Raw genomic sequence first — 15,795 nt, forward strand, 5'->3', positions numbered from 1 at the left:
TTGAAGGGAAAGTTAAGTAAAGTAAAGTAAAGAGAGTGCCGCGTCATCAATCTCCGTCTAATCTTTTCTCATAAAACCAGGACCGCCATTATTCGAGTGGGTGGAGGGCAATTTTAATTTTTGTGGGGCTGTTACGTGATTTGGTAACAGACGATTAGTTGACCGTGTTTGGGCTGTGACCTTTGGTGTTGACCACGTGGTATGCAGATGTTGCGGTCAGGATTAAACAGAGATGGGAGGACTTATCACATGTACGAGATCAAGATGGTGGGTTGGGTTGGGAAAAAGTGAAATTACTTAACTTTCGGCGAAATCTTTTGTCTCTTTCGGTTTGCACCTGTGGTCCATTCACCCACCCTGTTCAACGTTTAAAAAGTAAGTTTCCAGCACAATAAAATTTAGGAATGCTTACGTCGTGTTCATCCACAAATCGAAAAAATCACATCAAAATTATCCGTAAAATCGTATAATTACATCGTACCATAAGTAACAGTACACTTTTTTGCATCGCGCCATATTGTATGGTGCAATGCGGTTTACGATTTTATAATAAGAAAATCGCATAAACTATGCCAAACTGCATCCTCTCTATATATTAATATATTTATTTATTTTTAATATTAAATATATTATTGATAGTTTAATAACCCTAGTTTTCAAAAAAAAAAAATTAATAATCCTAGCAAGTGTTGACTAAAAAAGCCAACCCAAAATTTAAAAAAAAATTAAAAAAAAAAAAAAAAAAACTAGCTCAATAATTTAAAACTTGGCCCCAAAAAAAGAGAGAAAATTTAGTTTTAGTCTGAGTAGGAAAAACCCAAAATTTGAAAAATATATCGACTTTCAACTGCACCTTATACATAGTGTCGTACATGTGACTACAAAAATGAGGTGTGGTGCGGTTATGGTTATGGTTTTGGCTAAACTCTAAACTGCACCATACCGCACATGTGACCGCAAAAACAATGTGCGGTACAGTTATGATTTTAGCTAAACTGCACCGCAAAATGCATTGCTAAAAATGGCTCAAAACCGCACCGCACTGCGAACACCCTTGCTTACGCCATAAGTTTCACAATTTGAGACTTGGCGAGTTGCAAGCAGAGGAAAAAAATGAGCATCCACAACGGAAAGGCTGTAAGTCAAATGTAAGCATATTTTACCATTCAGGCTCAAAAGACCCACTCCAACAAAACTTGTAAAGTTTAACTATTGCAAAAAAATTTGCAATTGTGCTACAATGTGATTCTAAATGTATTTAGAATCACACTATAGCTAAATTGTAAAAGAGATATTAATATTAATATTTTATGCGTAAATATCAGTTCTCTCTCTCCATGGTCTCTCATCTCTCTCTCCATCGCTGAAACTCTTTCTCACACCAAGCCTCTCTCTTCTCTCTCATCCCCTCTCTCTCTCGCCATCATTGCCGATTCACCCACTCATCTCCAAATCCCTTTAATCTCATGCTTTTCTCTCTTCACGGTCTCTCACATCTCTCTCTCTCTCTCTCCATCGTTGAAACTTTTTCACACCAAGCCTCTCTTTTCTCTCTCATCCCCTCTGGATATTTTTCTGGGTATTTTTTGGGTTTCTAGCGGTGAAGATCGTCAAGTGATTTGGGTTTCTAGCGGTGGAGATTAGCAAGTTGTGTGGGTTTTTGGCAGTGGTGGGTTTGTGACTGATATGGGCGTGGGTCAAGTGGTGCAGCAGTGTGGGTTGGTGGTGGGTTTCTGGTTTTGATTCTGGATTTTGGATTTTGATTTTTGATTTTGATTTGGATCAGAGATCGGCAAATGATTTGCTATGGATTTTGGATTTTGATTTTGATTTTGGATGAGTGATTTGCTTTGGATTTTGCTTAGCAAAGGTGGGTGGTGTGACTAAGAAGCTGGACGGTGATGGTGGTGGTGGGTGGTTGACAGAGTAAGAGAAATAGAGATTAGAGAGAGAAGTGAGAAATATTTTTACATTATTTTAATGTGTAGTATGGTAAAACAAAAGTTGGGATGCTAGGTGTATTGTAAAATGGTATTGTATAATTGATAAAGTGACTTTTTAGGATAGTAAAATAGGATAGGATGGCATGAACCATTGTGGATGCTCTCAAGTGGGTCTGTAGAGTCTATATTTTCACCGTTTACAACTCATCACGTGTTAAATTGTAATAAAAATTGTTAAATTTTTTATGGCACTAACAGTTTTTAATAAAATTAGCATCAAATTTCACAAAAGTAGGACTCTAATCATACAATTTTTTTTTTTGTTTATTTTTGCATAAAATTTTGCTATTTTTTATTTTACATATTTACATTCTAAAACACTCACAAATTACCTATTCTACACAATTATTTATTAATATAATAATTTTTTAAATTTTAATTGTTTTTCTTTCTTCACATATATACAATAATTAGGGGTGAGTAGAAGCTTACCATCACTGACCTAATCAATTGGCGCCGATCATCCCGTATCGCCATTGCAACCGACCGACTAAGCCAATGTCAGCATTTAGAGCGCAAAAGGATTGCCGATGCAGTTATCGAATCAAAATCCAAAACCGAGACAAGGTCGGACCGAACCAATAGGGCAATACTTACATAATAGTTTTATAGGTTTGGATACAGTGTCATTTTACTAGGGATTTCTTTTAAATTTTTTAAAAAAAAACTTTGTCATATTGGGTGCTATTTATAAATTATATTAAAAAAAAAAAAAAAAAAAAAGGCAAAACGATGCCATTCTATGATAGGTTTTCTAATTCTCTCATAGTCCCTTATCTCTCTCTCGCTCTTGCCTCTCGGCTCGACTGGCCTCTGCAGTTTGCCCTCTCAAGTCTCATCAATAGCAAACGCTTCACCACTTCGTAGCAAACCATCGGTAACCCCCTCTCCTCTCTCACCTCTCAACCTTTAAGCTATCTTTTCTCTCTCTCTCTAGTTCCAAACTAAGTTTATACTATGGAAGAAATGGATGATCATAATTTTTAGGGTTCTTTTTTTTCTTTTTCTTTTTTTTTTTTTTTTTTTGTCTAGACTTTTTAGTTTTTAATAGAGTAATTTTATAACCATAGTCCATAGTTGCCCGCTCCCACTTTAGTCTTTAAGTAACTTACTTGCACAGTTGCATCACACGAGCTAGCTTCAATTAGTGGATAGATTTTTAATGTGTGAATAGATTTTTTATGAAGTTTATGTGTGAACAGATTTTTTATGATGAAATTTGGACATACTTTTTTATTGGTAGGAGGGTAGAAACTGCACTTGGACAGTTTTTTATTTTATTTTATTTATGTGTAAATAGGTTGATGTATTGAACAAGTTGATGTGTGAACTGTGAATAGGTATTTATGAAAAACCTAAGTGGACATTTTGCTTGATGTGTGAACAGGTTTGTGTGAATAGTTTGTCAAGTGAACATTTTGCTTGAAATTTTGAACGTGTTGTGTATTGGGCTTGAAAGCCCAATTTCTTTTATGAAAAAAAAAAAAAAAAAACAGATTTTTTAATGTTTCAAACTAACCAAACTAATTAAAACAACGGTAAGAAACTACACCGCTATAGGTTGGAAAACCAACCCTAAGCGGTATGCATTGGTTCTAATTATGAGAAAACAGATTCTTATCGGTTTGATGATAAACTTAGGAAAAAAAAAATAGAGCCAACCAAACCGTGCATACCCCTAACAATAATTATCATTCATTTTCTTCTTTCATTCTCGTGATACGTAAAATAAAAATAAATGCAAAATGAATAGTTTCAATGTAAATATACACAATTCCATTAATAAATTTGCAATTTTACACAATTATACACTCACTATGTGAATCATTTTAAGTAGACAAAATTTGGCTACAAACTTTGTTATAACCAAAGGCTACAACTTCCACTAATAAAATTAACATGACTACATATTTTGAAAATCTAACAGTTAGATTGCATATTTTTTATATTCTTAACACATATGTCAAATTTCGTATTAATTGGATCTTATTTCCTATTCGATCAATAAACTTATTTTTTATGCATAATTTTATATTACAAAAATTTGAAATTTAAATATTTGATAGATTATATAACTATTGATCTTTGATTTTTTGAAAATTTTGCAAACATGGAGAATATAAGAAGAAAATATAATCTAATAGTAAATTTGTCAAAATTCACATTCAACAAAAAAATACTAGGTGGAGTTATAGTTTTAAACTACAATCAAGTTTGTTGCCAAACTTCGTCCTTCAAAATTTATAAATTTTAATGTTATACAACCGATGTCACGTGAGTGCTCTGATCCCTTGCTTGTTGTTTACATCTAAAATATATATTTTTTTTTAATAAAATACTTTTTCCATTTGCTGGTATAATCCAACTGAACATATAAATCAACTTAGAAATAATTTTAGGTTAACTTGAAAAAAGGACTCGCAAACTCTTTATAGTACCAAACAATTTCACTACAAACAATTTTGCTTCGTTTTTGTTCTTGCAACTTTGCGTTTAGTACTTTTTTGAAGTGAAAAGTCTTTGTTACATTTGTTCATGTCATTAATCTATGACCAAATTCTTTTGAAGTGAAAAACCTTTTTAAAGGTATTTTGAAAAATATTATTTTTTAAATATTACATAGCTGAACTTATTCTCATAAAAAGGCAAGATGTATGTTTTAGTGAAAATCATTTTATAGTTTCAAGAACCGAAAAAGCTATATTTTTTAAATACTTTTAATTAATAAAATAATTTTTAAATTAATATTAAACAAAAATGTCTTGATTTGACATGTTTTATGGACCTTGCAGCCCATATTGGGATATAAATATAATTGAAGTGTTTGACTTAGGCTTGTTCATGGGTGGGTTTGGGTCGGGTTTGTGCCCAACTCGAAACTGACTCGATTACTTCGAGTTTACCATTTCTAGACTCGTCGTTGACCGGTAAAAGGAGTTGTTTCGGGTGGTTGGACCTCCTAGGATACCGATCGATCCTCGGTCAGAGTCAAAATTTTTGAAACTATACCGGAATCTGCTGAAATCCATTAGATTTGGCCCAAATTAGGCCAGATATGCTGATATTTGGCCAGATCTTAGAGAGATCAGGCTGAATCTCAAAGAGATCTCGTTAGATCTTGAAGAGATCAGGGCAGTTCTTGACTAAGCGAACTAAAATGAACGGCGAAACGCTAAAACCCCAAACCCCAAACCCCAAACCCCAAACCCCAAACCCTAAACCCTAACCCCAAACCCTCAAACCCTCAAACCTAAAACCTAAATCCTAAACCCTAAACCCTAACCCTATGTGACAGTTCAAAGTGTCAATTACTCCTACGATCCTAAAGACATTGGGTGTGCACTGATTAGGAGAAAGCCTACGGTTACGAAGACGACTTCCCCCTCTCTTCGGTCGATTAATATCTTTTCTGGGGGACAATACCTCAGGTTTACCCCCTGTGGTATGCCGTATGTCTCCTTAAATTCCTCTATTAAGGCAGGACTATCGACGAAATACTGATATCTACCCATTTTTGGTTAACTAGAAGAAAATGCAGAATAATAACTGGGAAACGAGAGCTTGAAGGCCGAGGAAGCTAGCCGAAGAGAAGAGGAAAGGCTTGAATAAAAGAGAACTTACGCAAACTAAATCGGAGAATGATCCTTGAACTCGGAGAGAGATTCTTACAGAGTTTGGGAAGAACTAGGATTGATGATTGGAAGAGCTTGGTGGATTTAAATGCTTGAGTTCGCTAGATAATCTGAGAGCTTGCAAAGTAAAGAAGAAATAGCCCCTTCTAAGGCTTTATATAGGGGTAAATGAAAGAGTAAGAGTCGTCCCGCCCAAATTACGAGGAAGAACATCATCCGTCGGATCGATGGTCCACCATTGGATACAAGATAGAACGCCGCCTAGAGTAATTAATAACGCTAATACTGAAACGACAGCAGCAATGATAAAGTGCGTAAACCTATGCTTATACACGTGTGAATTCAAATACTTGTGTTTTTATTTCGTAACAAATCAAAATCTTTTTTTTTTTCTCCTCAGATGCGAGAGAAAAATTAAAATTTTGAGGGGCTATTGTGGGGGTGAAAGCCCAGCATTGTGTATTGGGCCTAGGGCCCCTTTCTTGCGTTAAGGTTTGTCTGAAGAGAAGAAAATGATTGAGAAGGATTCTAAATGGGAGAAATATACCTGGAAATGATCAAGGAGGACAATCTGAAGAGATCATCATCAGGTCAAAGAGAGTATTCTCTTCGGATATAAAAAGTCTAGATCAAGCAAGTACCTGAGAGGTTCAAGTGATCTTCCTAGCAATTCCAATGATAAGGATAAGTTTTGGGCACGTCTGAAGATGATAAGAACGGAGAAATATCTAAAGAAAAAAGCTGCTACCACCGTGTTTAATGCACTACAGCAACTTTTCTGGCCGCATTTATGTGGAGAAGACCCCTGAACAGTACAACTTCAACTACCAACACTCCTGGAAAACTAAAGAAGATATCTGATGTGACATGTACTCAAGTGATTGCCTGGATGAAGAACAAGTATACGATGAAGATGGTTTAGAAGTAGGCTATATAAACGGGAAAGGTCTCTAAAGAAGAGGGATTGAAAAAAAGATAATAAGAGAGGAAGAAAGATTTTACTGTAGCTCTAAGAACTGTATTCACTATTAAATCAATAATATTCTGCTTCGGACATCAATTTGTTTAGCTTTTAAGTGTGTTTTTACGTTGGTTCATTCCCAGATATTATAGTTAACAGTTGCTAAATTCACAACTAACCCAACTCTTTCACCAACTCTCTACAAATTTATTGTTTTGGGCTTGGATTACAAATCCTATCCCTACAAAAGTAAATGAGGGTAGGTAGTAAATTGTCTACCATGGAGCTAAAGCCAACTAGAGAAGGTTTAATCATTGATGCTGATACTCGTATTGGAAAAGAAGAGAGAATAGCAATGGAAATTGCAGCTCAAAACTAAAAAACCAGTTCAAAGACTCAAAAAATCTCTTTATATCCAGGACTCCCTCAGAGTCACTTCTGCACTCCCAATACACGACTTTAATCACCAACTAGAGAAGGTTGTTGGCTATAAAATTCTTCAGTTCATCCACACGACGACAATCAAGAAGATACTTGGTTACAAAACTCTATGCTGCACATACACAGCAATTTCTTCAAGAATGATGAACTAGGGCAAAACTTTGTCTTCGGTCACAATTTGATTGAACAAACTTTGCTCAATGCTTGTGCAACTTTGATTGTCATTTTATATGTCTAAGGTTAGGAGAAAAGAAGACTCAGACACATAAACATGAATCCCAAGAAAATCATATCTGAAATTCTGAAATTCTTAAACCTCGACAGATTGGAACTATCGAGCAAGTGTTAAGCACACAGGGCTAAAACAGCTTTCTTAAGCTCGATAGATGCAGTTGTCGAGCCAGCTGTCGAGTTTTAATAAATTTGCACTTCTCAGCTTGTTTTATGGACAGACTTGATGACTTCAACACTTGATCTTGAAACATAGTTTCATGAAGTATTAAGAACACCTAGATCTGCCCAATTATAAATAAAATGCGTTTTGTCGAAGGATTAGCCAATTACATAAAATAATGACATATGTTCTTAACAAGTAAACCACATATGTCCTAACAATCTCCCCCTATGGCAATCCGTGAGAAAACCACAACAAACAAATGAACATATGAGAGAAGTCATAAATCACTCAACTCATATTCACTTGTTAAATACAATAAAATCTATCCTAATACAAACTCTTGAAGTACTTTTCAAGAAGAGAGTTTATGGGAAGTAGACTTTGACAACCTGTATTTCTGAAACACTTTAAACAAAACTCATCAAGGCATCTTTATGTGAAACAAAAATAATAATTTACATACACATAATAAGAAACATGTGCATAAAGAGACAATAGAAACAACACATGTAAAGGAAGTTGAAAGAAACATACATCAACATATAAGGAAAATAAGTACAATCTATGTCAATAAATGGTCACAAGACACAATGTACAAGAACAAAGATCTATAAAAGAAAGAAAAGATAAGATACATAATATCCTCACTACATCCCACATATCAACAACACTACCCCTAACAAAATGATCCTATACTAACTCTCCCCCTAAGAATGACTACTCTCATATCCCAAAACTACTCCCCCTTTTTGTCAAAAGTGACAAAGAGTAAGAGTATCAAATAGACACCTCATCGACAGAGCTAGCTTCTCCATCATCATCATCAGAAACATCATCGTCATTGCCATCATCATCATCATCCTCAGCTGCAGAATCAAAAGCCATAAGAGGTGGTGGAGGAGAAGCCTCAAAAGCAAAACCACCCATGCTCGCCTGCCGCTTAGTAATACGGCCAGCACGAACGTTTACCTAATACAACTCAGTAGAAAGTGTATCATGGTAAGCATCCATGCGCTGAAGCTACACCATGATGTCTCTTAAAGTCACATCACCCATGGAAGAGGAGGGAGCAGATGTGGATGGAGCAGATCGAGACAAAAGAGTTGAACGAGAAGGAAGAGCTACTGACTCCGACCGCCGTGACCGAAACTACGCCTCACTACGTTTTACAGTAGCGGCATTTATGGCACACATGAAAGTGAAATGGTCAGACACCGGACAAAGGACAAAAAAAATGCATAAAATCCTCGTGATAACGGAAGGAAAGACGAGCTTATCACAGGATGCCAAATCTAAATGAACATTTATAATAGAAAGAATGAAATGAGAAGGGAAATCTATAGTAAGATGCTCAAGGAATGATAACAAAAACCTAGCACGAAGCTCTGTGATGGAGTTATAATGAGAGAGAGGATGGAGTACAAAGTTCATCACCATGTTCAAGAATCTAAGACCTTTAGCAAAAGGCCGACATGGTGTAAACTGAGGCTCACCTCAATCAAAAGGGCGCTCACAAAAAGCAGACATGAGTTCATCCTTTGAAACAGTGCTTAGACGCTCACAACTAGGATAGTCAAGAAACTCTACCCTATGAACAAACTATATATATATATATATATATAAAGGGCCAATCAACTTATTTTACCAAAAAACAAACAAATCGGATCTTTAAAAATTTTAAAACAAAATAATTTTGTCTTTACCCAATAGCAAATGCATGCAAGAAAAAAAAAAAAAGCCTCGACAGTTAAACAACAAAGTTAGAAGTCAGAGCCACACCTTTCTAACTCTAGGGATTTCTGCGCTAGGATTCTAAAGCATACATACACATATATATATATATATATAAATTTTTTATGGTCGTCATCATAGACTTAAAGAGGAACAAAGTTTCTCTCCAAACCCTACAAACTCATCATATATCTTTATATTGAATGTGAATTTTGAAAATCTAATTTTTAGATTTCATGTTCTTATTACATCCTTCATGCTTGCAAAATTTCAAGAAAATCAAAAATCAATTGCTATATTATTAAATAAATGTTAAAATTTCAAGTTGTTGTAATTTAAAATTGTGTATAAAAAAATAAGTTAATTGATGAATAGTAAATAAAATCCGATTTGAACAAAAATTGATATGCATGTTAAAAACATAAAGAACATAAAATTTAACGGTTAGATTTTCAAAATTCACACTAAAAAAAAGAGATATATGAGATGTTTTAAAGAATTTTTCTTCAAACTAGTTTAGAGATAAACTTTATTCTATAGAAAGACATACGCATATTAGGAGTTACTGCGATGTTTGTACTAAGCTACTACTTATTCATCAAAGCGTGGTTTGATGAACTTTGTAAAGCTACAACTATCAGAGAGGTTGTTGTGCTATTAGTAACAAATAGGAGATTTGTGAGTCGCCTCCCTAACTCTTCCTTCACCATGTTCTTCCATAATTAAAAATCTTCTTTAATTATGTAAGCCATGGTTATAAATTCAGACCAGTAGGAATTAATCTTTCAATTAATTTTATTTAACGAATCAAAATTAATTCAAGATAATCTTAACTTTATTAACCTCTAATTATTTACATGTAAAGATGGAAAAAATTATGAAAAATCATACTATTATACAACATATATATATATATATATACACATCAGCTGTCTTATCTTATCCAAGTTCAAACAAAGAATTGAAGAAAAAGAAAGCCTTTTCTTTTTTCAAGGGAAAAAGGAAAAAAAAAAGGAGAAAAAAAGGAAAAAAAAAAAGAAGAAAAAGACTTGTTGGAGTAGGTCTAATCCAAGGCTCGAAGCGAGGCTCGTGCTTGCCCTAGCGCTCATTTCGGATTTTCAAACTGTAACCTGAAAGAGGGGTTTCCAACGTTTGAATTAGGCTTTCTCTTTTCTCGGGATTTGAAATTCCGCGCGAACATGGAATCCGATGGTAACTAATTTGTACTCAACTCTCTCTCTTTCATTTCATAATTTCTTCTCTTATCAAACGAATTTGGAATTTCGTAGTCTTCGAATTCCCAGTCTGCTATTCCAAAACAAATCCAATCTCTTTCAAAAATTACTGCGTAATTACCATTTTCAGCCACTGATTCTCTCAGAAAAAGCAAACTCGGAAAACCAGAGAAAATCGATTCTTTTTCTTTCTTGGTGTTTGGAATTCCTCTGAATTGAACGTGAAATGTTTTTAGGGCAAAGAGGTTCTAGAAAACCCCCGGCCATGCTCAAATCTCTGTTGAACAAGCGAGACAAGATTCAAGAAGAGCTCCGCATCATCGAAAAGCAGGTAATTTGATTCCGGCTGTTTGGCTGCTAAGAAAAGTAAAAAGAAAGTAAAAAAAAAAAATTTCTTATAAATTTTTTTTCCTTCTTATTTATGTCTCTTTATAACAAATTGCAAAAGTAAATTAATTTATTAAAATTTCCTATTTATTGCAGTTAGCCTATGTACATGTATGATTTGCTAGTGTACAATTTTGATGAGCTATGCTAAAGGCTAAATTATATAGGTATACGAGTTAGAGACAAGCTACTTGCAAGATTCGAGCTATTTCGGGAATGAAATGAAAGGTTTTGAAGGGTTTCTTTCTTCATCCAAGAACACAGCAAAGTAATTGAATTCTACACCCTTTTTTTTTTTTTTTTTTTTAAATGTATTGTTTGTTGATATGCATGCATTTATATTGTATACATATTTTTCTTGTATAAAGTAAAAGCCTCTTTATGCCCACAACAACTAATTATTTCAGTTTTCTGCTAGTGTTTTTAAGTTTTAACTTTAACTTCAGCTCTATTTATGGGGCTGAGCATGATATGAATGATTTGAAATTAATTGAACGAACAGGTCATAGAAAAAGGGAACCTTTTTGTATTAATAAGCATAGATACGAGCACTGACACAACACGGGACATATGAATTCTTGAAAAATTAGGAGTCAACATGGTGGAGATAGATACACCAATTAATTAATTAAATACTTTAAATCTTTAGGTATATATATATCAAAATCTTTAATAACATATCTAATATCAAAGAATATTTTTTTAATTAAATTATTTTTTTCCTTTCAATGTGCTGAGAACACTTATGCTGGATTCTCTAGGATTTTGAAGTGTCTGCGTTTTCATAGATCGTATGATATGAAAATAGAGGTCAATGAGTAGAGCATTATGCATTAGTGGATGCATTAGTGGATGCATCCACATTATGCATTAGTGGATGCAATCATTCGTTTGATTGCAAACTGCCCCACATTATGTTGCTTGTAGCACCCAATAGTTTAACAATATGTGTGAACCAATTGGTAATTGCAAAGCTTGAAACCAAAAACTGTAAGTGGTTAGGTGCTCAGCCTTATGCATATGGGTAGATTAAAATTTTACTTCAATATCACCAAGCAGCGCCACTTAGTGGGATGATTTGCATTTGTTTTAAAAGAATTATCTGTTTTTATAAATTTTAGTTTAATTGAAATTACTAATAGCAAAGTGACAGAGAACTCAACTTATTATAGTGTCCTAACGCATCTATGAATCAGATTCAAATCTCCTGATTGTTACAAAGTCTATTTTGTAGGATAGCCTTGATTTACTCTTTCTCTTCTTTATTTCTTTCTTTCTTAATTGTCTTAAAAAAATAGTTACTTTTATACAAATATGAGCTAAATGTGCTTCTGTATAAATCACATTGTTAACCTTGAGTTAGGTTCCAGTGGTTTTTTTCTTTTTCCTGGTGGGGTTGGCCATTGGCAGTTGGAATGTTGTCCAACCAAACTGTAAAATCTAGATAGAATACCACGAAGGACCTATTCATAGTTGATGAATAGGTTAAGAAAAGTTGAAAAATCATTATATGAAGCTGTACGATATGTTGGAAGATTATTTGTAAATGTTTAAACTTTGGGAATACTTTTGGAACTAAAGATTCTAAAAGCATTGATGTTTAGAAAGGTGGGAATTGTTGACAGGTGGAAGAAAAAAAAGGATTATAGTAGCTGGTGTGTGCACAATAGCATTTGGATATGCTGATTTTAGATTTATTTTGATATCAAATGCAATATGATCATGATACATATATGTATTTTAATCTAATGGTATGATTGTAAAGTGGAATTATTAGACTTTTCTTAGGATTTCCTCATATGCTGCCACATCAGTTTTTGAAAGTTCTGGTTTTTCTGTGCCAGAACTTTTAATTTTCAGATTTGTAAAGAGTATAGCTTGGTATAGGTTAGTTGAAACCAATTAGAATGAGAAGAAAACCTTGAAAGTGGACTTGTCCATGTGAAAACAAACAAGGAAAATTAAACTATCAAGAGTTTTACTGGACTAAAGCAACCAACTAATCAGATTCTGATTAAATTGTATTTTGGTTTCTTGGAAATAAACTATAATTAAATTCTGTTGGGGTCATTTCTACAAACCCACTGGTTTGGATTTATTTATTTATATTTATTAATTAAATATTTATCGTATATTATTTTTTTTGCATAAGCCTGTGTTGCTTGGGACTAGTATTTTAAAACCTGAAATCTGGAAGCTTATGAAATTGCCCATTCTTTGATTCTAATTCTGAAATATCTTGTAATTTGCAGTTAATGTGTGGACTTTTTCCCCCCAGTTTAGTATTTCTATGAAACTTCAATAGCAGGATTGATGAATTGATTTGTTAATTCCACCCATATTATGATGATGGTGTTGGTGCTTATATATAAGGTCCTTTTACCTTTGTATATTTTCTTTGATAGCTAACTAAATATAAGTGTTAAATGTTAAATTGTGACTTCTGAGTGGATTTTTTTGACAAATGTTTGTCCTGCAGCTTAAAGAGATCGAGGAAATTCCAGCCTGAAGATCGATTCTTCTCGTTGTCTTCAGTTACCTCACCAGCAGTATGTACTAAATTTCATATTATATTTTGATACAACTTCTGCTAGATCAAACAGAATTATGGTGTGGTGGTGCTAGAAACACTCGTGTTATACTAAGAGCCTAATGGTTTTGTGCACCTATAACTGCACACCCTTCCCTTTCATGAATATATGCTTAGATGTAGAGCGTAGTTGGGGCTTGCACCCACTACATACAAGCTGGCATTGGCTGACGTTATATGGAAGATAAAGATTGATCTTGAATCACATTAAAAAGTAGTGCTGGTCAGATCCAGTAAGCATAACTTGTTTGCTCATCCGCCTAGAGTGGGGGTAGACTAGTTAGAGCTGCGCCTGTTTGGGCTGGAATAGGATGAAGTGAGTTGGAGTCTGTGAGGTGGTGCAAGGAACTTTATTTTTATCTTTTGAAATACTTTGTGCACTTTGTCATTGTTGATAAGATGGAACTTAAGGAATGTTTTATAAAATAAGCCTTAAAGAAATTGAATGTGAAATTGATTTCTTGTTTAAGTAATTGGGACAAAAAAGAAAAGGGAAAAGGGAAGTGGGGTTGTCCAATAATCAGACTGCATGCTGAAATTAAGTGCATATTTTTCAACTCAGAAATGATCCAATTCAAATAAAGCTTTGGAGGTTGTGGAAGTGGATTCAAAGTGATAATCCCTAGGAAATATTAGAATTATTGTGTTAATACTTTCTTTTTATATCCCACTCAGTTTGGGAATCTATGCTCATAAATTTAACTGAAAGAGCATAAAACTTAATGTGGAAACACCATTGGGTGATGCAAAATAAAAAAAAGATTGTCACTCGTTAGTCATTAGCCTATATGTATCATATCAATCTTTTTCAACCTATTTGTTGTTTACAACATTGATTTAAGATAAACCATTTCTCAGGCCTGGTAACAGAAAAAAATGGCTTTGTTTATTTTCATCCACTGCTATCGGCTAGTCATTTTTACTCTGGCCACTTTCTTTGTTAGTTGCTTTCCTTTTTCCTTCTCAGAAAGAATTTGCTTCCTTCTTTCTGCTATATCATGTTTGTGCAACACTGTTTATTCTGTTTTCTGCCAGAAGCTGAAAATATAATGAGGCTGCATCTCAATTCTCACATGTGGTTGAGATATAATATCCAGATTTAACAGGACTGATCTCTTCACTTGTTGCTTCTGTTCAGGCTGAAGAACTTGGATTCGGATGTGATGGTAAGCCTAAGCCCACACTGATTATTTTACAAAATGTATCTCCCTTGACATGAATAGGTTAAAAAACTTTTCTTTTCTCAAAAAAAAAAAATGTTTAATCTCTTCTTTCTGTTCACTGCAGATGGAAGATCTGATTTTGGTCCAGGTCGGTTGAAGGGCAGAGGCTTCCCCACCAATGGGCTGTAAGTGCACCTTTTCATCATAATTTATTGAAGTACTGAAGAGACATAGGGGGAACAAAATCATCATAGATGTTTAAGAAACATAATAATTATAAAAAGGAAACATAATAATTAGTTGAATTCTACATTTGTGAAAAGTTGTTTCTGCATCTTCAATGCATAATCCAAACCATGTTTTAGGGGGAAACCAAAGAAAGGCAGAACAGCATCAAGAGATAGAAAGAGAAACATGCCATCAACTGAACAAGATTTCGATGATGAAGAGGATCCTGATTTGAGCTTGAGATAACCTGCATCAATTGGAGAGCTTTCAATGTAAACATCCATTGAAGTTCAGGTTATAAGAGTTAAAAGGGAAACTGTGTTGTATTGTAGTCTAGAAAGTTTCTCTTTAGGTCATGCTGACTAGGTTCCTTTAGGATGGCTATGTTGCATGAGTAGCTTGTCATGAGCAATTAGATGCTGCCCTTAATTTATGCAAAAATCTTTCTCACTTTAGGGTTCTTATCCCATTCTGTTTCTTCTTGTTAAGTTGTAATTGTTGTAAGTGTTGTAGTCAGAATTAGGAAGAAGAGAAAATGAAGAGTAAATACATATGGTTGTAATTGAAACTTGAAAGTGTTATTCCATTGCCATAGAAAAATGTTGGTTTTTGATTGTCTAAATTGATCTCAGAAAAAGTCAACATGATTGGCCTATAGGTTGTGTTAGTTGAGTGGTTCTTCCTTTCTTTTTTAAAAACTTTTCTTCTCCTTCTCTGGTGGTGGATCATGGTTCTTGGTTGGATCAGGTAAAAGGTTCAGAGTTAAGCAATCTGATTCTGGAAAGTACTTACCAAAAGAAAACTTCACCCCTGAAGGGTTCTTTGTTCTGTTCCCTTTTTTATTTATTTATTTATTTGTCTGATTTAAGTTTAACGTTCATTTGGCAGTTTGCTTTCGTCAGTAAAATCTAAAATGCATTTGTTTTCAGTTGCATTTGGCACTTGGCAGTGTTCTCTCTTCTTTCTCCTCACTGGCCTCTCCTTTTCTTGAATGCCATATCCCTTGCCAGTGTTTTTTTTACTGCAT

At 34.2% G+C, this 15,795-nt stretch overlaps 1 protein-coding gene across 2 annotated transcripts; it reads left to right on the plus strand.

Moving 5' to 3' along the window:
- Positions 1–10,187: 10,187 nt before the first annotated feature.
- Positions 10,188–15,390, plus strand: LOC111991597 (chromatin modification-related protein eaf6). Of its 2 annotated transcripts, XM_024023380.2 has the most exons (7): positions 10,188–10,377; positions 10,637–10,731; positions 10,955–11,055; positions 13,267–13,336; positions 14,516–14,543; positions 14,665–14,725; positions 14,906–15,390. In XM_024023380.2, the coding sequence occupies exons 1-7, from the start codon at positions 10,365–10,367 to the stop codon at positions 15,012–15,014; spliced, it is 477 nt and encodes a 158-aa protein (XP_023879148.1). In that variant the 5' UTR covers positions 10,188–10,364; the 3' UTR covers positions 15,015–15,390. The 2 variants fall into 2 exon arrangements, with proteins under 2 accessions (XP_023879148.1, XP_023879149.1); XM_024023381.1 differs by lacking the exon at positions 10,188–10,377 and having other exon boundaries at positions 10,627–10,731.
- The last annotated feature ends 405 nt before the right edge of the window (positions 15,391–15,795 follow it).

The sequence above is a fragment of the Quercus suber genome, unplaced genomic scaffold, assembly GCF_002906115.3.
Source record: "Quercus suber isolate HL8 unplaced genomic scaffold, Cork oak 2.0 scaffold_61, whole genome shotgun sequence".
Classification (NCBI taxonomy): Eukaryota; Viridiplantae; Streptophyta; class Magnoliopsida; order Fagales; family Fagaceae; genus Quercus; species Quercus suber.

Bases quoted from the DNA above. Each gene is read 5' to 3' on its own strand.
- LOC111991597 (XM_024023380.2), top strand. The intron at 10,732-10,954 runs GTAATTTGATTC...TAAATTATATAG, and splicing joins TCCGCATCATCGAAAAGCAG to GTATACGAGTTAGAGACAAG. The intron at 14,544-14,664 runs GTAAGCCTAAGC...TGTTCACTGCAG, and splicing joins ACTTGGATTCGGATGTGATG to ATGGAAGATCTGATTTTGGT.